General features: G+C 35.7%; 1 protein-coding gene and 1 long non-coding RNA gene across 4 annotated transcripts in view; one reads left to right on the top strand and one right to left on the bottom strand.

Moving 5' to 3' along the window:
- LOC126716138 (uncharacterized) overlaps positions 1-23237 on the top strand; it is a 43366-nt gene that overhangs the window by 604 nt on the left and 19525 nt on the right. The window lies entirely within an intron of this gene.
- The window catches only part of LOC126716136 (ferric reduction oxidase 7, chloroplastic-like), an 81481-nt gene that overhangs the window by 49333 nt on the left and 8911 nt on the right, over positions 1-23237 (bottom strand). The window contains exons 1-5 of one of the 3 annotated variants that reach the window (XM_050417165.1): positions 18703-19102; positions 18534-18633; positions 18191-18373; positions 14999-15233; positions 34-361 (exon numbers count right to left, since the gene is read on the bottom strand). The exons of the other annotated variants lie outside the window; for them this stretch is intronic. Coding sequence (XP_050273122.1) covers positions 34-361; positions 14999-15233; positions 18191-18373; positions 18534-18633; positions 18703-18949 — 1093 coding nt within the window. The 5' untranslated portion in view covers positions 18950-19102. Of the gene's footprint in view, positions 1-33; positions 362-14998; positions 15234-18190; positions 18374-18533; positions 18634-18702; positions 19103-23237 lie in introns of those variants that run through there. 3 annotated transcript variants of the gene reach the window in all.

The following is a 23237-nucleotide window of genomic DNA, read 5'->3' as shown; positions in this document are numbered from 1 at the left end:
GGAAACTACAAATTTGAGGGGAAGTAGTATTACTTGCAGGTTTTGAAAGCATCAATTCCACAGTTCCACAAGGAAGGTACTTGATTGAAATTATATCAACAGTCTTTCGAGATTGGCAGAATCTCAGAAAGCGATCTAGAATGAAAAGAAATATTCCTCCAGCAGATATGCAGAAAATGAAACCCCCAACATGCAAAGCTAAAAAGATAATAAAGATTACATATAGTTGATGAGTGTAGTAGAACAACTCAAATTTATTCTTTCTCACTGGATGAAGTGATGTCATCCACATCAGTAGACCAGCTGCTAAACTAATAACACCTGGAAAATGAGAAATACCGAGATCTACCCACTGCAACATCTGCATCAAACAATTATAGATATAAGCAATGTCATCTTTATATGACCTTATATTTCTTTCCATGAAGGTATCCTTAGATACATTCTATGAAGGAAGAAAAAGCATATGGTTTAGGACATTGACAAGGGTTACAAAGAAGATGAGTTTCTATTGTCTTTCTTTTGTGATGCTACTCGATGACTTAACTTACCTCACAATTAAGTCTTGAAGAAAAGGTTGAAATTAGTTACGCAATTTAAAAATGGCTTCAACGAAAATTGGAACAAATTGTGTGATGAGCATCAACTTAATTAGAGATATAGTTAACACATATCAGCTTTGCTTCTTCCAAATCTAAGGAGGCATTTTGTCCCACACATGCATATAGAAATACCAAGCACTACATAAGCTAAAAGATTATGACTACAAGCCAAGACTAAAAGGACTCACTTCTATGCTCATGTTTTTTTTTTTTTTTTTAATTTTTTTTTTCATGAACTAGTTAGAATCATGGATGTTTTGTCATATGAATAAGACAACATGGACAGGAGCCAAAGGTCATCAAACAAGTCAGGTCAATGACTTGTAAATTAGCACCATGCTTTCATAGTTTGTGTGTGCTAAGTAATTATCAGTGACCATATCATTTAATCAAGAAGATGATATATTAAAAAGAAAAAAAGGAAGAAGAAGATATTTTTAGCAATTATCAGTATACAATCACTAGACAGCTTGAGCAAGAATATCAATATGATCTATTCAATGATCAAGAGTTGTTGAAGTAGAAGAATTTGGATCATAACATAAAAGGTTGTCGACTATTTTAACCACAAAACAATCACAAAATTCCATTCTAGACCTGTTTATAGTGTTGTGCTTGTGTCTTTGAACAATCACCATTTTATCTATATATATATATATCTAAAAACTGAAGTGTAGCATTTATTATTACTATGCTCTAGTTAAGCCACATCAACAGTCGTGTCATTATCATTTTTTTCCCAATTTTTATATGATTTTTTTACACTTAAAGTGAAATAAAAACTCTATTATATCACAATCAAAATATCATATTTATCTTATTTTTAACTATTTTTATTTATTATTGAATTTTCAATTCCATTTTAACTTTTCATATCCCCATTATTTTCTACCTTAATATCACTATACTTCTATCCCTTTATCTTCCTTTATTTTTGACTCTTTTTATTCTTATTCTCATACTATAAATTTGTCATTCCTTTTCTCATTCCACGCATAATTTTTTATTTTTCCACACACAAAAAGTTCTCTCTCTCTCTCTCTCTCTCTCTCTCTCTCTCTCTCCATTGACATCTTATTATTTTTTCAAATTTGTAACCTTAGGCTATAATCAATTTTGTAGCTAAATTTTGTCCTTAAATAAATTAATTGGTAACCCTTAATTGGAAAACAAAGAGGCTGACAGCTGAAGGAGTAAAAAATTAATTAAAGATGACCTTACAAATTAATGTCATTAAAAACTTTACAGTGCAATTAAATAAATCGTTCAATTCACTTAATTAAATCATATAATCAACAATTAAATACAATCATACAAAATTTTAACTTAAAACTAATCAAACTCTAATCTAGAAAAACATATTTATTATCAAAACTAAAAGGAAGATGTTCTTCAGTAATAATATAAATATATAAGAAATAAAGATGAAAAAAATTCAAGATCCCTTTTTTGACATTTCATTTAACATTACTTAAAATATATATATACATATATAAATGCTTAAATGCTTATATTCTTCACATACCACGACTTTTAAAAATCTAATGAAAGGTTCTAAGATTTTACCTTTCATTTAATATCTCTGTTTTGCAATTCAGCAGCTAGTAAAATATGATAATGGTAATAAACATTACAAATAAGATCATGACAAAACTAATTAGCCATTATTATTCTGGAATAGATGCCTCTTTTTTTTTTTTTCTTTTTTTTTAATGCATTTAAGGAAATGAAATGTATAGAGTTTACTTGTTAAGGTATATGTAAAGATTCACATTAAAAAAATATGTAAAGTTTTTATTAACTTAAAACACAATGAAAATCTAAGTGTTAATAACTACAAAAGTCACTACTCTATAAATCACACACAACACTATATTTAATATCCTAAATAACTTATAAATTATAACCTAAATCAATCATACAATTACACAATCAAAGCATGAACATATAACATGAATTACCTTTTGAATTACTGTTTGAAATTTTCCCAATTATTGAAAGAGAATCGCCAAATTTTTTAGGCAACATCAAGACAAGTATAAGAATTTTAATTTTTAACTTCCATAGAAAAAAAATATTACCCACATTATTTCAACCCTTATGGAAAAGAAGGTTTACATGTAGAATGCAAAATGTGTTTAATTGACTTAGAGATGTAAAAATTAGTCAACCAACTATGGTAGAATTAAGGTTTCAAAATGTAAAGAAAACAATTCTAAAATAATAAAAAATTATTTTGCAATAAATATGATTATGAAATGCATTACTCTTCATTAAATTAGTTAAAATTACAAAATAGTAATAATAATGACCTCGTGGGTTCCAGTTAACTCAATTAGTAAAATCTTTAATAGTTGAATAAGAGATCTGGGGTTCAATTCCCATCTACACCAAAAACTGATCGGTATCTTGGTCTGATGACAAAGAACTATCATCAGAAGTGGACGTCATAGGTTGAAACTCTCTAATAATAATAATAATAATAATAATGAGACCACCCTTAAAAACCTTAACTCTCCAGGTTGCATAGCTATATTTCACCCAAAAACCAACATGTTGCACCGTCTCTGACCTCAAGCAGAACTACTCAAGAATAAATCTATTTTTTAAATTGCAATTCCCACCTAGTCCATCTTCCATCAGGCTTCTGATTGAGCTATTTGCTCCAACAAGAGCAACATGAAGGCCCAAGGTTGTTCTGTGAAACTACACCCTATCTTTATGGAAGTCAAATAGCTATCTCTTCATTCCCAATATTTCTGTCCATAACTTAAATTTTTATTTCACTACTCTTGCATTGGAAACTGGCAATTCATGGTAATTTGTGCATATGAGTAATTGAGAAGTCATGATTTTATGTTGGCTTTATTCAATGACAAAACTTTATATGTAATGCATTGTTTGGTGATGTATTAGTTTCTAGGTTTTCATGTAAATTGGGGTAGTATACTTGAGCCTTTCCTTGAAGATTGGAAGCTGCATCAACCCAAGATCTCATGGCCTAGAGGCAACCTTCTTGCAACCTAAGCTACCTGCAAAATCCATGTGGCAGGTATTTGTCTGAAAGTGCAGACGTGCACCTCGCAACCATATCACGACCGTAGGGGGCAAACAGGTTGCGAGTTGCATGATCTCTGTACTCTGCAAAATGCACCAAACTTTCTGCCCGGGGCTCAGGTTTTCCTCTTCCATAACATTGGTGGTGTTATGTGTGGTTTGCTTGTCTTCCTTTCTCTACTTTATCTAGCTCTATATATTCTTGTGTAGAGTAGTTTGTGTTTGGAAGTTTTGCTAAGTCACTTACAGTTTAACTTGTGATTAGTTTAGTATTAAATTCAACTTAGCTGTAAAATTTGGTATTAAGGTTTCTAAATACTTGCTAGGATTGTAACTGCATACTTTCAATTGGTATTAGAGTAGGTTCACATTTGTTTGTGATTCACATCACGTTGTGTGATCCTTGAACCCTTGTTTTGATGATGGAGAGGCTTCTTGAAAAATGCTTATCTCGCATTCTTTGTATTGCCTGTGAGACCTCTTTGAGCTCTCCTATCTCAAATGTTTGTGTGTTAAACTCTAATCCCAAAGACATGCTAAAAAGTTTTTTCCATGCTCTCAAAGCCTTTGAATTGGAAAACAAAATGCTTCTCAATGACCTTCACAAGTCGGATAAATTGATTAATGATTTACTCATTAAAATGATATTCTTTGTGAGAAAGTGAAAGCTTTAGAGAAAAGTATTCCTTGCTAAGACATTGTTTCTCATTGCTTAAATGATATAGATCATTAGAAAGAGGAAAATGTCAATCATACTCTTGTCTTGTTGTTCATACTGCCCTAAAAGTTTTTGATGCTTGTTTATGGTATCTTGATAGTGTCTGCTCTTGACACATGACTGGTGACAAAACTCTCTTCAAGCATTTAAAAGAAATGAAGGATGAATTTGTAATGTTTGGAGATGGAAGTCGCTCTCAAGTTCTTGGAAAAGGATCCATTGAGATTCCGGGTTTTCCAATTTTGAAGGAAGTCTTGTATATTGATGGGTTGAAGGCAAATCTTCTTAGCATTAGCCAATTGTGCGATGACAACTATCTTGTTTAGTTATCCATGAAGAAGTGTCTAGTATTCAATGAAGACGGAATGCAAGTTATGTGCGGCCGAAGAACTACAGACAATTGCTATGACATTGTGCCAAACTCAAAGCTGTCATGTAGAAGTGCAAGGGTAGACTTAATGGAGTTGTGGCATCAAAGTCTTGGTCATGCAAACCACAAGCAGCTGTCCAAGATCTCAAAACTTGATGTGGTAGTAGGTTTACCAAAATTTGGGAAATTTCAAAAAACCATATGTAGACCTTGTCAAATGGGAAAGCAAACACGGTCCTTACATCCCAAAGTGAATCAAATGATGACCAAAAGACCGCTGGAACTCCTGCATGTTTATCTTATGGGCCTTACTTGTACCGAAAGCCTAGGTGGGAAGAGATATATTTTGGTTATGGTTGATGACTTTTCTAGATTCACGTGGGTAGAACTCCTAAGAGAGAAGTTGGAGGTTGCCAAAAGAATAAAGAAGCCATGCAATCGGTTGCAAGTTGAGAAGAACTCATCCATTGCTCGCTTAAGAAGTGATCAAGGGAAGGAATTTGAAAAATCAAAGTTGGAAAAATTTTGTGAGAAACATGGAATCAATCAAGAGTTCTCTACTCCCAAGACTCCTCAGTAAAATGGGTTGTTGAACATAAAAATAGAGCCATTCAAGAGATGGCTAGGGTGATGCTCTTGAACAGAGGAATTCCTCAGAAATTCTGAGGGGAAGCTGTAAACACCGCTTGCCACATTGCAAATAGAGTATTCTTCAAGCCGGAACAACCAAAACATTGTATGAGCTATGGAAAGAAAAGAAGCCAAAGGTGAACTACTTCAGAATCTTTGGTAGCAAATGCTCCATCTTGAAGGATAGGGAAAGCCTTAGAAAATTTGATACTCGGAGTGATGAAGGAATATTTCTTGGGTACTCCACTTCGAGTCGAGCCTACAAAGTTTTTAACAATCAAACCAAGACAGTTATGGAGTCATGCAATGTCACTGTTGACGACGAAGTTAATGACAAGAAAGTAGAAATTGAATTTAGGACGCAGAAACAAGTCGAAAATGTTGCAACCGAGGCCCTTAAAGAGTCCACAACTATAAGTGATACCTCCAGCCCCATTCAAACAACTACAAGCGACTTTAGTTCAAGTCCCATGATATCTTCTTCTCAAGTGTCTTCCCCAGGTCCTCCTAGCCCTCTGTTGGTTCAACCTTCACCAAGTCGAGAAACATGTGGTGAATCATGCTCGGAAGTAAATGACACGACTCCAAAAAGCAAAGAGCCATTTGTTAAAGTCAAGTTAAATCATCCAACAACTTAGGTTATTGGAGAAGTCAGTGAGGGAATGAGACTTTGAAACAAAGTATTGAATCAAGTAAACTACACTTGCTACTTATCTCATATTGAACCAAAGAAGGTGGAAGAAGCCTTGAAAGATGAGGATTGGATAGAGTCCATGCAAGAAGAACTTCAACAGTTTACCAAGAATGATGTGTGGGAATTAGTTCCTAGACCAAAGGACACTCATGTCATTGGAACCAAGTGGATCTTTCAAAAAAAATCAGATGAACATGGAACTGTGGTTTGAAATAAAGCTCAGCTTGTAGCTCAAGAATATACTCAGGTGGAGGGTATTGATTTTGATGAATCCTTTGCACTTGTAGCAAGAATGGAATTAATCCAAATCCTATTAACTATTTCCTACTTCTTTGGGTTTTAGTTATATCAAATGGATGTGAAAAATGCTTTCTCAAGAAGTGTTCATTGAACAACTAAAAGCATTTTCGGATCCATTTCATCCCAATCACGTGTTAAGATTGACGAAAGCCCTATATGGCTTAAAGCAAGCACCTAGAGCTTGTTATGATCATCTTACCAATTATCTTCTTGATCATAACTTCAAGCGGGGACAAGCAGATCACACTCTGTTCATCAAGAAAAACTCAAAGTCGCTTATGGTGGTTCAAGTCTATGCGGATGACATAGTATTTGGATCAACTGTGGACTCATGTGTTCACGAGTTTGCAAATGAAATGAATTGTGAGTTTAAGATGAATATGGTAGGAGAATTAACCTATTTTTTGGGTCTTCAAGTAAAGCAAGACAAAGATGGTATCTTCGAGTGTTAATTCAAATATGCTAAAGAATTGGTGAAGAAGTACGGATTGGAAAACACAAAATCAGTTTCAACTCCCATGAGCTCAAGTGTAAAGCTAAGCCTTGATGCATCCAGAAAATGCATTGACCCAACCTTTAGCGAAGCATGATTGGAAGCCTCTTATATCTCACAGCTAGTTGTCTGGACATATCATTTAGTGTAGGAGCTTGTGCTATATATCAAGCATCCCCAAAGGAATCCCATCTCATTGCTGTGAAACTTGTCATTTGATATGTTAAGGGTTTTTGCGATTTTGGAGTTTGGTACTCCCGCGACTTAAACCTTACCCTAGTCGGGTTCTTAGATGCCAATTGGGCAGGATGTGTGGATGATCGAAAAAGCACCTCCGAGGGTTGCTTTTATCTTGGGAACAACTTAGTGGCTTGGATGAGCAAGAAGTAAAATAGTGTATCATTGTCTACTGCAGAGGCAGAGTATATAGCAGCTGGAAGTTGTGATGCTCAATTGCATTGGATGAAGAAGCTCCTTCATGGTTACTCCAATCCCCAAGAAATGATGACAGCCTATTGTGACAATACCAATGCTATTGACATATCAAAAAATCCTGTTCATCATTCAAGGACTAAGCACATTGAAATTTGGTATCATTTCGTTCGAGATTTGGTGGAAACAAAGGTAGTGTCTCTTGAATTCATCCCCATCAAATTTCAGAAAGCAGACATCTTCACAAAACCACTAGATGGTCCTTGGTATGAATTTCTTTGTAAGGCCATCGGTGTTGGTCCCTCTCCTTAATCATCTCATTGCATTGCATTGCATTATGTTTTTGTACATACTCTTTGTGAGTTTCTTGTTTATCTTTCAGTTGATTGTTTGTTTTGTACTTGTGTGTGCTTGTGTGACGTTGCTTTTGTTCCCTTATCATATGAGTTTTGATTTTGATAGCTTGTCACATGCACTTTTTAGGAATTAGTTCATCTAGTTTCTCTTGTGATGAATGCACAACTTTGCCTTATCTTGAATTATATGCGCTTGTTGTGATTTGTGTATAGACTTCTTAGATCTACGTGTTGAGAGAAAAAGAAAATGTTCATGATGTTTTCACTTTGCTTGGAACATATTTGGTTTTGACCTCATCATTTGAGTAAAATGTGACTTATGTCTCTCTCAAAATTGTCTTGCCAAACTATTCTTAAAAAGCCGGTGCCAAAAAGAATGAAAAAGGTGATGCACCATTCTTATTGAATAAAGCTTTTTAAGCTATGCTCGGAAAAAGAGCCAAAAATTGTAAGAGCCTCAAACTTGTGCTCATTTTGCCTCAATTATGTCAAAGACAATGTTTTATAAAGCACACTCATCAAACTTGTGCTAAGTTTGAAGATTCTTGAATCTATGTATCTCTCTCTATCTATATCCTTCCCTAAGCCTAAAGGTTGTATTACCAACTATCATCAGTGAGAACCAAAGTGCCTTCATGTCTAATAGGCTCATTACTGATAACATCCTAGTAGCTTTTGAAGTTATGAACCATATTAGTCAGAAAAGGGGTGGCTCAACAGGGGAAATGGCTCTGAAGTTGGATATGAGCAAAGCATATGACAAAGTTGAATGGGGTGGGTTGGTACAGATTATGGGAAGAATGGGGTTCCACACTAAATGGATTAACATTATCATGCAATGTTTGTCTTCAGTAACCTACTCTATTCAGATTAATGGAGTTCCCCAAGGGCGTATAACTCCGACAAGGGGATTACGTCAAGGGGACCCTCTCTCCCCTTATTTGTTTTTGTTGTGTGCAGAAGGCTTATCGTCCCTAATCAAGAAAGCAGCCATGGAGGACAGACTTCATGGCATATCCATTTGTAGAGGGGGTCCACAACTATCCCACTTGCTGTTCGCCGATGATAGTTTGATGTTTTGCCAAGCAACAACAAAGGAATGTGAAGAACTCCTACGCCTTCTCCAAGTGTATGAAGCTTCTACTGGACAACAACTCAATAGGGAGAAGACAACACTGTTTTTTAGTAGGAATACACATCCGGGTACCCAAGAAAGCATAAAACAACTATTTGGGGCTGAGGTCATTAAGCAGCACGAGAAATACCTAGGCCTACCATCTTTGGTGGGAAGATCAAAGAAAAACACTTTCCAACAGCTAAAGGGGCGACTGGCAAACAAGCTATCGGGATGGAAGGAAAAGTTACTATCCAATGCAGGCAAGGAAGTGCTTATTAAAGCAGTCGCTCAAGCCGTGCCAGCACATACCATGAGTTGCTTCTTGCTGCCATCCAGCTTATGTGAGGAAATGACAAGCATGGTGCGTAATTTTTGGTGGGGACAAAAAGGGGAGGAAAGGAAAATGGCATGGATGAAATGGGATAAGATGTGTGAGCCAAAAGCCAATAGAGGTATGGGGTTTAGAGACTTAAAAGCTTTCAATCTCGCTCTCTTGGCTAAACAAGGCTGGCGGCTCCAACAAGGCAGAAATTCCCTTTTTTATAGAGTCTACAAAAATAAATATTTCCCAAATGAGGACTTTATTCATGCCAAGAAGGGCCATCACCCATCCTTTGCGTGGAGAAGCATTTGGGCAGCCCAGTCATTAATCAGTGATGGTGTTAAATGGCAAGTGGGGAATGGTGAAAGCATTAGCATATGGAAGGATAAATGGAGGCGAAGGTTAGTGCGCTCATTGATGCAGAAAATGGAGAGTGGAAAGCTAACATGATCCGAGATTTGTTTTTGGAGCATGAGGCTGACTCCATACTGAGCATCCCATTAAGCACAGTACTACCAGCTGATAAACCGGTATGGATAGCAGCAGCTAATGGAAAATTTAGTGTGAAGAGTGCATACTACTTAGCTAGAAATGGGAAGGGAAAGGACAAAGGAGAGAACTCAGATCCATCACTGATGAAATGTTTTTGGCAGAAGCTTTGGAGAGCAAGAATCCCAGCTAAGATTAGAGCTTTTGGATGGAAAGCCTGTCAAAATATCCTACCCACCAAAAAAAATTTATTTCATCGGAAAGTACTTGAAGACCCTATCTGTGATGAGTGTGGCTTAGAACCTGAAACTGTCCTCCATGTGTTGTGTCAGTGCTCAAAAGCCAAAGAGGTATGGAACCATTGTCATCTGCTATCTCGGATTGAGGGTAAAGGGGATTTTACTGATATACTGTGGCAGTGCAGCATGGACCTGAATAAGGAGTCTAACATGTTGGATATTGTGTTGATGATCGCATGGAGTATTTGGAGAAACAGAAATGAGGTAAGGCACGGAGGAAGAAAACTCACAGCTGCTGCAATTTATGGATTAGCCACAAGACTGTTGAAGGAATACTCTGCAGTACAGGAAAGTCCAATTCAACCCCAAGGTAATTCAATTGGAAGTAACAAATGGACTCCTCCCCCAGTAGGATGGTACAAGGTGAATACTGATGGTGCAGTCTTCTCTAAGCACAAATGGACAGGTATTGGGGTGGTGGCAAGGGATGATCAAGGAAGGGTAGTTGCTGCAATGAGCAAGAAACTGATGCTCCCCTTAGGGGCGTTGGAAGTTGAAGCTAAAGCACTTGAAGTGGCTGCTGTTTTTGCTAGAGACATTGCTATCCAGAAGGTGGTCTTTGAAAGTGATAATTTACTTGTTTGCTCTGCAATTCAGGGAGTCACTGAACCACCTACAACCATTGCCAATATTATCTCTGGCACCAACCAATATATGTCCCAGCTACACCAAGTTGAAGTCCAACACATTCGAAGAGAGGGCAACAAGGCAGCCCACGGTCTAGCACAATATGCTCAATATGTAGATGACTATGTAACATGGATGGAGGAAACTCCAACCATTATAGAATCTGCAGTTGCTTCAGATGTAAACCAATTGATTCAGACTTGAATGGTTAATGAAACACTAGTTTTCGTATCAAAAAAAAAAAAAAAAGTCTTATTGTGAGAGTTATATATTTCATGTCTTGCAATTTTGCAAGGTTTACTCTGTATGTGAACCTTCCTTGTGTGAATGGATTGAATGAGTGCTTGAACTAACTGTTTATCTTTGCTAGTATTATCTCAAATTTCACTCACACACTCAAAGTTTATCGCTTTGTTTGTGCCGTTCATCTCTTGAAAAAGTTTAGGAACTTTGACCTAATTTGTGATTGATTATCTATCTTGCTCATAGCTTATTCTTTCACTTAATGGACTTGTGTTTGTGGGCTATATTTTGTTTTGTTTTCTTTTAAAATTTCAAAATGCCATATTTTTGTAGGTCTCGTGACCTAGTTGCGACCCTAGGCAACCTTGGCCCAGGTCGTGAGCAAATTAAATCCTTGCTCAGTTTTTACCTTGAGATTTTGTGACAAGGTGAGGCCTAGCTAAAAGTCACATCTCAAGTAAGTTTTTGCAACTCTAATCTCTTTATCTAGTGTTTGTGTTTTTGGTTTGGGTGTGTGTGTTTGTGTAGTTGGGGTGTGGTTGTGTTTGTGGTTTTTTTTGATCTTGAACCTTCTATCTTTTTTCTTCGTGTTGATCATATGCTTTGTTGGTCTTTTATGACATTTTGTGCTTGTAATTAGGCTTGTATTTGTTGGGTTCCCTTTTTGCCTGTTGTGTTGTTGTGTTTGTGCACATCAAGTGTTTGATGAAATTCTCAAGTGAGTATTTTCATCAGTTTGTTGTTCCGTTGGACATCAAATCTCTGTATGAGACTTGGTTATGATAGTTTGTTTTACCATTGTTGGGTTGATCGATTTCTAAAATTGCATCCTGTGCCTATGCCTCTAATGCCTTAAGGGTGGTTATAGCATCTATTTTGTTCTAACATCATATGCCATGTTCTTGTGTTTTTTGCTATTGTGGCATTTGTTTTTCAATTGCACCAAAAGCCTTATCCTCTCGTGGAGGAAAGCACAAAATGCCTAACTCATTATCCATTTAACAAAGTGAAGCACTAATTGATCCAACTGATCTAAGCCCCACATTCGATCAGATTCAATTTTGTGATGCTCTAGGCCTTGAAATTATGCATCTTGAAGATCGTTATGCGAACCTTGTCGTGGAAAAGAAAGTGGAATGGAGATTTTTCCAAGGATCTCCCATCTTCAACATGTTCAACCAAAAGGAATGGGACTCCATTCTTGTTGATCTGGTGTGTCCAGTAGAAGAATTAGTCCTTGAATTTTATGTCAATCTCCATCGTCACGACAACTCTCTTAGTACTTTCATCAAGGGTTCCTACTACATCATCACCCCATAAATCATCTTTGAGGTGTTTGAATTACCGGAGTACACAAGGATCAAGAACACTCCATATTCTTCTCGGAGCTTGGGAGATCTTCACTCCATCTGCCAAGCTTTAGGTGGAGAGCTTTACCTCGGAACCATATCGATGTCCATGAAGAAACTTCCTCCAATATACCGTGTGGTGTCAATATTGTCAAATTTGTATCCTCACATGTTCAATCGAACCTTGATCACCGTTAAATTCACTTTCTACATGACTTGGTTCGAGGGGTTTTGATTGATTTAAGTTGGCACATCTTTAATGTGTGGTGGAGTATGGCTGAAAAAGGTACTCGGACTCAGTTCCTTCCGTTCACATGCTTGATCACTCATTTCTGCAAGTACAAATATGTGAAGTTCTCTGAGTCTTATCAAATCATACCTCTCCCGGAATCCATCAGCATCAATACACTCAATGCTCTTTATGTGGAAGCAAGAGATGCCCGTAGGGACTCGGATCCTTCCACCTCTCTCAAGGCATATACTCTGACATTTCACTTAGTGAATATGCAAACCATGTTTGTGGAACTGTCTCAGCAAATGGCAACAGGATTTGGGCTTGTGTACGATTTTCTAGATATCACCTCTTCTCGTCTCAATCATGTGGAAGCTCGCATGCCTCCTCTACCTTTGCCACCTACGGAGGACTAGTGAAATCGTTTTTTGAGGACCCCCTTTGGATATTCTGACAAAAAGGGGGGAGAGCATAGACTAACCTCACACATATAAGGGGATAGCTCAAAGCAAGGGGAGCAAAATTGCATGAGCAAGGAGGAATACTACATCAACAAACTAACCATCCATTTTTTTTTTAAGTTTTTTTAGTTATTTCCTGCTTTTAGTATAACTTTGATACATTAACAACTAACCATCCATTTTTTAAGTTTTTTTAAGGAGGAATAATATGTCTTTTGGTTTTGTACTGTATGACCGTGTTTAGGTCATGTACTTTTCTGGTGCTCTGGATTTATGTTGCTTTATCTATCTAGTATGCTGGTTTGATTGCTTGCATTGCATCGTTTTGTGCTTGTTGAACATGCATTTATCTTATGCTCATTGTGCTCACTTGCATGCATGTTCAGATTATCATAACCTTGTGTTCTTTGATCATTGTTGCCATAGTCTCTGTGGTTGTCTAGTGTTTGATCAAGTTGCATTCATGCATATCATTCATATCATACTTGATCGTGTTGTACTTGTACTTATTCTATGCTTTTATACTTGTTATCAACTATAGGGTCTAACCAATCTTGTACTAGTGTTTCAAGCATTGATTATAATTTCAAGCTCTTGTGTTTGACCTTTAAAGTTTAGTGTGAGCCTTTGGTGGTCTCATGTTTCCTCTCGCATTAAGTCTAGAGTCTGTATAGGCGTGCTTGGTCACAAAATAGCCAAAGTGGGAGATTGAGAAGTCATGCTTTTATGTTGGCTTTATTCAGTGACAAAACTTTATATGTAATGTATTGTTTGGTGATGTATTAGTTTCTAGGTTTTTATGTAAATTGCGGTAGTGTACTTGAGCCTCTCCTTGAAGATTAGAAGCAGCATCAACCTGAGATCTCATGGCCTGGAGGCAACCTTCTCGCGACCTAAGCTGCCCGCGAAATCCACGTGACAGGTGTTTGTCTGAAAGTGCAGATGTGCACCTCGCGACCATCTCGCAACCTTAGGGGGCGAACAGGTTGCAAGCTGAATGAATTTTGTACTCTACAAAATGCACCAACCACTATTTTTCTGCCAACACACACATACACACAGCTGTGAGGTGTAGCAAAGGGCTTCAAATAAGTATTGACCATACCCTAGAAACCTTAAGGGTGCCAAGAGTGTGAAGAAAAATCCTTTGTATGAAAATAGAGAGCTTTTTCTTAGAGAGAAACCAAGTTCTTCATCTCCCTTTTCCATCTCTTTCATTCCATTGATAGAGATTCTGTAAACATATTCCTCATCCACAAACACATACCTGTGAGTGAGTGAATGAGAAAGGAAACTTAAGAAGGCACAACCTAAATCCAATCCTCATTGGTGGTGATTCTATTGGAGCTTCAATGGAGGGTCTCCGGTAAACTAGGAAGAGAAAGTGCTCAGTGAAGTCGGTTGCTAGCTGGAGCTTAGAGGGTTCAAGTACATGTAAGAGAGTGGGCTTGGAGGGTTCATTGGATACCTTATGTACTGCAACTATTTTACCTAGTGGAGATTTCCGACGGGTGGTCGGGAGAGAGGTTTTTAAGCTCAAGGCTCGTGTTTTCCTCTTCCATAACACTTGTGGTGTTATGTGTGTTTTGCTTGTCTTCCTCTCTCTACTTTGTTTAGGTCTATTGCCATGCTTGTGTACAGTAGTTTGTGTGTTTGGAAGTTTTGCTAAGTCACTTACACTTTAACTTATGATTAGTTTAGTATTAAAATCAACTTAGCCATAAAATCTGGTATTAAGGGTTCTAAATACTTGCTAGGATTGCAATAGCATACTTTCAATAATAAAAAAAAATATAAATAAAAAAAGAAAAAAATAAAAAAAAAGTTTAACCAAAGAATTATGAATAAAACAGCCAAACCAGAAAGTAGCGGCATAAAGGATCAGTTTCCAAGAGGGTCAAATCAAATTAACAAAAATAACAATTATTACTGCTGCACAGCACCTCCCCATCTGTAAGTCTTGAAACTCTTAGCTTTATTAAATAATTTCTCTAGTCTTCTTGTCATTCCCATTTTTCCATTTTCAATTGCTGTTTCCCTTTCCCTTGCATTCTTTTTGCGTGTATATATTTATATAGCAAGGGGATAATTCAACTTTCAGTGATTATAAATGTATTCTTCTTTTGGCAAACAAACTAACAAATATATATATAAAAGGAAAAGAATAGCACATGTATAAGAGTTATACCATTAGCAGTAGCACTCACTTCTTGTAGAAGGGTTCCCTCGATTGTCCATGCAATTACAAAGAGTAGTCCATGGAGAGTAAACAGTAGCATAGTGAGATGTCCAAGCCACACATGATATCTTATTGCTTGCTCAAAAGGGATATCTATAAGGCGGAGAAGTGCTGATCCCCTTGCAACCGGAAGAAACAAAAATGCCAAGCAATATAATCCGATAGTACCAATGCGATGTCCCAGATTTATTAAAATGAAACAACTGAAAATTTCAAAAAAAAACTAGGAATCTCAAGCTCAACCAGTGAAACCAATCTTCATGTACTGAAGAAAAATAACTCTAAAAAATTTAAAGGGAAAATGCACACTCTAAAGAATTTAAATTTCTCATATACAACATGTTTTATGATTGCAAAGAGATGAGGTCAGATCAGTGACAATGACTTCTAGTTTGAAAGCTCTCAAATGGTGACACTGAAGCAGTAACAGGAGTTTGTTAAATTAGTTTTAGTTATTAGCCACATGTCAGTCTATTATTTCTTAGTTGGAAAGTTTGTTAGGTTAAGCACCAAACTCTGTTTCTTCTATGCAAAATGTTAAAGCCACAAATTATTTTACAAATTGCTGAGGTACTGATTGGTTATTGGTAAGAAAAAAGAGATGTTAGTGGTGGGCCGAGATGAGAACCAGTAAAAATTTGCCACATCAATAGTTTGTAAGAATGTAGTAAAATAGTTTGTGGCTGTAGCCATGGTTTTAAAACCGGACTGTATTGGCTGGTTCAACCGAGAATCGGGCCTAAATCTAGTCCAATAAAAAAAGGGAAAAACTGGTAACTAGGCCCAATTCTAGTTCTTTGATATTTCCAGTTTTTAAAACCATGGTTGTAGTGTTTGTATACACAGTACACTAAATATAAGGAATTTTGTAAAGAAACAAGCTATTTGTCAAAGCTAAATGAATAGACTCTCATTGACTCTTTCTCAAACTCCCATCATCTCTATAACTTCAATACCAAAGGTGAATTTTGCCAAGAAAAGAAATGTAGAGAAAAAAAAAGGAAAATGAAGAGAGAGTGATGGGCTTTGGGATGTCTATAACTTTGATCTTAGTTTCTTCAATACCAATACAATCTGGAGACTTTATGAGGAGGCTAGGTTTTGGGTTTAATTCCTTCCTGTTCTTCTTTCACATTTTATTTTATTTTATAAATACCACTTTTTGATCTTTTATTTTATTTTAATGTTTTTTTTTTAAATAGTGAAAATAAAGAGGTGGGTTAGAGCATCACCAATAGGCTCTCTAAATCCTTTTTTGGAGAGCAAAGACACCAAAAACACCCTTCAATGGCGTCTTCAACTCCTTTTTTTTTTTTTTTTTTTTTTTTTTTTTTATATATATATATATATTTTAGAGTTGCTATAGTAGTTCTCTTGAAGAAGAGAGCACTATAGAAAATACTGTAGCAACTCCAAACATTCCCCCCCCCCCTTAAAATAATCCCACAGTTGAATAAAAAATGAATTTTTTTCTCTCTCTCTCTCTCTCTCTCTCTCTCTCTCTCTCTCTCTCTCATAAAAACTCTCTTTCTTCTCATCTAAAAACAAAGTTAGGTGAATGCCAACTCTCTCTGCCGGTTGTGCGTGTGTGTGAAGTGAGCAAAGAGGAAAGAAAATAAAAACAGAAATGTAGATACATAGGAGAAGTCAAAAGAGTGGGCGGTTGTGTGTGTGTGAAGTGAGACAAAAAGGAAATAAAATAAAAACAGAAACGAAGACATAAAGGAGAAATCAGAAGATGTGTGGAGGAGAAACAAAAATGTAGATACATAGGAGAAGAGTGGGTATGTGTGTGGAGGAGAAAAATCAAGAAAGAAAAAGGAAAAAAGAAAAAAGAAGATAGAGATGATTCTAGAAAGTAAATGTATGGATGAAAAAAAAAAAAAAGAATTATGTCCACAATATTTTTACAACATTTTCACAAAAAAAAAAAAAAATCTAAATGGTAAGTTGTTATTTGTAGTTAATAGTGGGGGAAAAAAAATTAAGTGGTGGGTTTAAATTAAAACCAGTAACAGCTTACCACCTAAAATTTGTTATGAAAATGTTGAGAATGTAACACTTCATAAAAAAATAAAATAAAGAATAAGGAATATTTAAAAAAAAAGAATAAAAAAAATATTAAATAAATAATATTTAAATGAAATAGAGAAACAATAGAGTCTGTTGAAAAATGTATTTGAAAAAGTAGGTAAAAGGTATATGTAACTAGGACTATCCACAGGTGGTCCGGGTCGGGTTTGTGTCCAATCCAGACTCGACTCGAATGCATCGAGTGGGGAAAATCTTAACCTGCAACTGACTTGAATAGAGTTTCAGATTTGCCGGTTCGGGTTATATCAATTTCGAGTGCATATCAGTTGATTTCAGGTTTGTTGTGGGGGTTGAAATCTTGCCAGATTTTAGCCGAAATCTTGCCGGATCTCGTCAGATATAGTTGGATCTAATGAGATTTGGCTGATATTCCTCCGGATCTATTGAGATCTGGCCGAGATCTCGATGGGTCTGTCGAGATCCGGCCATGATCTCCCTATATTGGTAAAGAGTTTGGACTTACCGGATTTTCGGCCAAAACTCATATTTCTAACAAGGAGAGAACAACTCATCGGGCGGGTTGGGTTCGTCGGTTTCTTAGACAGCCAACCCGCGACTCGAATCGATAGTCTCGGGTCTTGGTGCCGACGACTAGCATCCGATCGAAACACTGCTTTGATTGGGCAGTTATCGGGTGGAGAGCTTTAGGTTTGGGCGGTTCTTCGGGTCCAAGCAAGTGGTGGACAACCCTATATGTAACTATTTACTCTCCAGATAGCACAAAATTTTGGAGAAGCTGTTAGAGATGCTTTTATGGAAGTCTTACGGAGCTTATCTCAGGTGGGTGAAGTGTGAACTTTTGAATTATGGGCAAGCAAGGTGAAAATGAGGCTAAGTATCAACTTTTGAATCAAGGGTAGGTAAGGTGAAAACGTGCCTAATCTTAGGTGAGTTTTCTGTAATTGCCCCTAAATGTTTTGTAAGGATGACACAAAACTACAAAAACTACTGAAGTAGAATGATCAAAAGAAAATTAAGCAATAAAAAAATAGTACATGGTTTCTATTTAAAAGCTATACAATAAAGTTATAAACAAAGTAACACCCAACCCAACAAAATATCGTACCACTGTTCTTTGGGGATGTCATCAGGTATCATTCGTAAGACCACTGCAGTATAGAAATAACCATCCCAGACAACAAATACGATAAAGAGGATTATGCCAATTAATTCAGCAGCGGAAACAACCCCAAGTGGTCCATCCACCAGAATGGGAAAAGTCCACAATCGGAATCTTGGAGTCTTCTTCCTGAAATAGATGAAACTTATGCTTTTTCTTCATGTTACTCCAATTTAAGCAAATCCATTATGGGCAATATTATATTATTCCTTTTGCAGCTAGCTATCACATATTGTAAAAACAAAATGAAAACATGTAAAATGAGTGCATAGATTAAAAAAATACATACTCTTGTAGTTGTAGTCGGTCTTCCCCAGAGATGAGAAGGTATGGAACAGCAAGAAAAGCAATAATGATAATTGGGGCACTGAATAACAGCAACGTACTCCCTGAAAATGCATATTTTAAAGTTGAACTTTTTTGAATGCGACAACGAGGTTGAATTAAGAAGTAGCTACCTGTGTACCCAAATGGGCTTTTACTGGTTGCACCAATCCAGTCAAAATAGAGTTCACTCCCGAAGTCTGTAGGAATGACAAAAAAGAGAGCAACCCATGCAAGGAATACAATCCACATGATAAATTTGAGAACCCATTTAGCCAATGATACAAAGTTGATGTTTTTGTTGTTGTTGTTGTTGGCATGAGCTCCATTGGAATGAAGAAGAGGGTGTTGAGAAGTGTGTAAAATGTCATCGACGGCCATGACTATGAGAATGAGGAAAAGGAATCAGCAGCGCGCAAGAAGCAGGGTGATGTTGTTATTGGAGATGATGATGGCCATTTTCATGTGGAATAGCACATATAGGCGATTTGAATTATAATTTTTGTTTTGTCTCTTGTTTGTAGTTCCTTATGCGCACTAACAATTTCTCTGGAAGAAAATTTCTTTAGTTGTCAACTAAAGGTCTTACTAGTCTTAGCTGGAGGTTGATCCTTACGTAAGAGTATTTAATTTATTTTTTTTATTTTTAATGGGATTCTTTCTGTCATTGCTCCAATAACACTGATCACACAGGTGCACAACAACACCCGGACGATCAGTACCTAACTGAGTTGGGAGTTAAGAGCCAATAGGAATCTAATCTCAACCTTTGCTTTTAAAACAACTAATCTTATTACACATTCTCTTTTCTGTCTTTGACTTTACTAGTATAACTACCGCATTAGAGCATTGTACCTGTAAATCTTCATTCAAGATCAGGAATGTTAGTTGATATAAAAATAATAAAAAAAAAAAGATCAGGAATGTTAGTTGATTCTTCTCTTATTAGCCATGTACTCCATAACTCCGGGAAAGGATCTCTTTTCTAATTTAAAATTTTAAATCCTCAATTTCTTTTAATTTTTATTCATATATAAGATATAATATTTAAAAAATCTAATGATCTTATCAAATCTATGTAAACCACACAAAATCGAATGAAAAATGTTAAAGGTACTACAAGTTTTACTACAAAAAGCTTAAAGTAAATTTTTTGTTTTTATTGGCTTAATTTTGTGACAAATTTTCATGTAATTTTGATCAACACATTGTGTTGGATTATTTTTATAAAAAATATTATAATTTATTTTAATATTGGTTATATTCTCAATTAAGTGAATTGATGAAATCAATCTTTATCTGTTAATGGCTATATCGATTTCTTTGCTAAAGTTGAAATTTATATCTAATGCTAATATATTCAAATGCGTCAGTTTTATTTTCTTAATGACAAACTTTATTATTTGAAAAAAAAATTCTTTTATAAGTTGGTTGAAATTCAAATATTATTGACTATATGAACGTTTTTGGTTTAATGTATATAGCAATATTTCTTTGTCAAATACATATTTCCTTATAAACCATTTCTGTTTTAAACATTCTAACATTTTTTTTTTTTTGATACAAGGTAGAAATTTTACTTTAACCTAATCTAAGTTTATATGTGTGTAAAATTTCCTCTTGGAGACTTGAACCCTTGCCTTGTCCCCCACATCCCACAAACAATTATATTTGTGGAGTAACTATCGTGCCAATAATGTGCGGTGGTAAACATTCTAACATTTTAATCTAGTAAATTATTGGTATATATAAATGTTTCATTGTTTTAGTGGAAAGTCAAAATAGTTGACACTTGACAATATTCAAATATATAATCTGACGTTTTCTATATTTATATGTAATCAAGGTCAGCCATGTTATGGGCTATTTATTGTGTATTGATTTCTTAGCATTATGCTCTTCTGTCTAAACTAATAGAGATGTACGGTCAATGAAAATATACAATCACTCTAAAGAATTTATAATAAAAAAATGTACAGTCTAACATCAACAATCCCACTACTCTATTTTCTATTTCTCTTCCAAAACTTTTCTCTCTCATTTTGGGTTGTATATTAGGATTCCCCAAATTGAAGACAATATTCAATCTTACCAATGGGTTACACATTGGAAGGATTGTCTTCTAAGATAACGAGTGCTTCTTTTGCCGTGTTATAGAAAATGTCAAATGATATGCAATATGGCATTGTCAACAATAGTCATATTACATTCAACTATATTCATATTAAATTTTGATTGAGGTGTCGAGAAAATCCGAAATAAATCTGCAAGAGATCTTGCTGAAAAATAAACTGAGGTACAACTTATTTAAATTATTGTAAAACTATTGATCATAATATGTATTAAATTCTTGACATACAGATTTGATAGCTCGAATTTGTGTGAAAACACGAGCTAATTTAGACCCCCAAATTAAAATTACGGCTAAATTGCTTTTACTCTAACTTATCTAAGTGCGGAACAAGAGTAAATAAAGCGCAATCACCGGATTTACTCTAGTGCATACACATGAACAATAAACAATAAAAGTAAAGTACAAGAGTAAGGGAAGAGAGATGCAAACACAAGATAACACCGAGATGTGTTATCAAAGAGAAAACCGAAGAACTCAGCGAAAAACCTCTCTGCAACCCTCCAAGTTGAAATCGATCCACTAGAGAATAAAGTTGGAGTACACGAATAACAAAAGACCCTCCAAGCCTAGTCTACTTGTTGTAAAAGCGGAAGCTTTAATACCAATATGTTGAGAATAGCAGAAGCATGAATATCAATTTGTTGTGTGTGTATCCAAATAACAGTTGGTTTATGCAAAATAGAAATAGAACGACATAAGAAACAATGACATGGGAACATAAAGATTTACGTGGTTTGGCTTTTGGCCTACGTCCATGGGTGGCATCAAGGAGAAAATTTCACTAACAAAAGAAAGAGATTACAAAGGTGGTACCAAAACACTCTCACAAAACCCAAGTCCCAAATACACCCAAAAGAGCTCTCAATCACCAAAAGCACGTGACTAGAGAAACTTGAAAATCTCTAGAACAAAGTCACGCCTTAGAACTCTATACAAAATACCAGAGAATATAAAAAACCTATTCTAATATTGCGGCACTCATAACTCATCAACAATAGCCGCATAACTAGTGTATATATAGCAAAGATGTGGGCCTTTTGTCGTGCAGTACAATACAAACTCCACCTAGAAGTAGAATTGCTTAATTAAGTTGGCAAAACATATTCCTATTAGTTCTAGGACTTGGTCAATTCCTTTGACCAAATTAAAAGCCACGTAACAACACTACTCAATGTACTTGAGCCCTTCAAGCTCCTGCTACCAATAAACTTCTTGGAGTCATATCTTCTTTAACTTTTCGGATCCCGCAATACGCCCGATTGCATCCACCAAGCCTCATCGGCTACTTTTGGCAAATCCCCAAAAGCTTCCTAAGCTCCAAAACACTCTCTACACTTTGAAAAAGTGTGGGTTGTGTTTGGGTACAAATCTCCTCTCAAGGTATGATAATGGGAGAGGGAAGGCGAAGATGCTACAATGATTTCTCACTAAGGATAAGTAGCTCTCTCTCTAAAAGATGGGTGTGTGTGTGTTGTAGAAAACCTAACTAGGGTTTTTCTCTCTGAATGGCCTAGTATGGGTGAAGGGTAAGAAAGTCACACTTAAAATCCTCTAGGTAGAATGTTTTGCGGGTATCTCACGAGAAGGCCTTACCCGTAAGACATTCGCGAAATCCTCCAAGTTGACATGACTCTTCAGCTTCCAACATGTGCTTCTCACGTGCCCTTTTCGCGGGAACCCTTCTTGCGAGCTACTCGCAAGCCAATCACGAAACTGCACTAATTCTTCATTTCATGCTCGATTTTTCACCAACTTAATACTAAACCCAATACAATAAAATCCCACAAAATACAAGGAACAAAATTAAAGCAATTACAACACTTTTTGTCATGGAATAAAACCAACATAAAACATAGTTGTAAATCACAACTTTACAAGATTGATATTGGAAAAGGAATCCCACATGATTTGAAGAAAATTTTAGGAAAAAATTCATTTTCATAATTAATTTGAATGAATTCAATCTAAAGGATGATTTTGAAAATTATTTAGTTGCTAAGATTTTTTATGCACCTTCAAAGGACAAAAAGGTATGGAAGAAAAAAAATACACAACCCAATATTCTATATTAATTCTTTTGCTAAACTATTCATAAATTAACAAAAAATATACATAAAAAAATTACAAAAAACTATCACATCACTAAAATTTAATATAAGTGCAAATACGTACGAAAAATCTTAGCGACAACAAATCTGCAAGTTCAAACTTTGTAAGATCCAGACAAGAATCTTCCAATGCCAATTCTTTAGTGATTATCACAAATGATGCAATAAAATGAAAAAGTGATGAAAGTTAAAAATGAACAAATAGGGACAAACCAAACTTCAAATGTTGAAGATGAAGAAACAGATGATGATAACATACCCCTAAACAAACTTAACAAGCATCGCCATACTGTAATAACAAAGCATTGAGGAAATAGAAAACAAAAATCGTAATTAAACTCTTTATTACATCATATAATAAAAATCAATAATATGGAATGAATTAATATGCTTTTATCAACTTTTATTATACAAAATTACTCCAAAG

This window comes from Quercus robur, chromosome 2 (assembly GCF_932294415.1).
Source record: "Quercus robur chromosome 2, dhQueRobu3.1, whole genome shotgun sequence".
Lineage (NCBI taxonomy): Eukaryota > Viridiplantae > Streptophyta > Magnoliopsida > Fagales > Fagaceae > Quercus > Quercus robur.
This window is presented reverse-complemented; position numbering and strand designations above follow the sequence as displayed.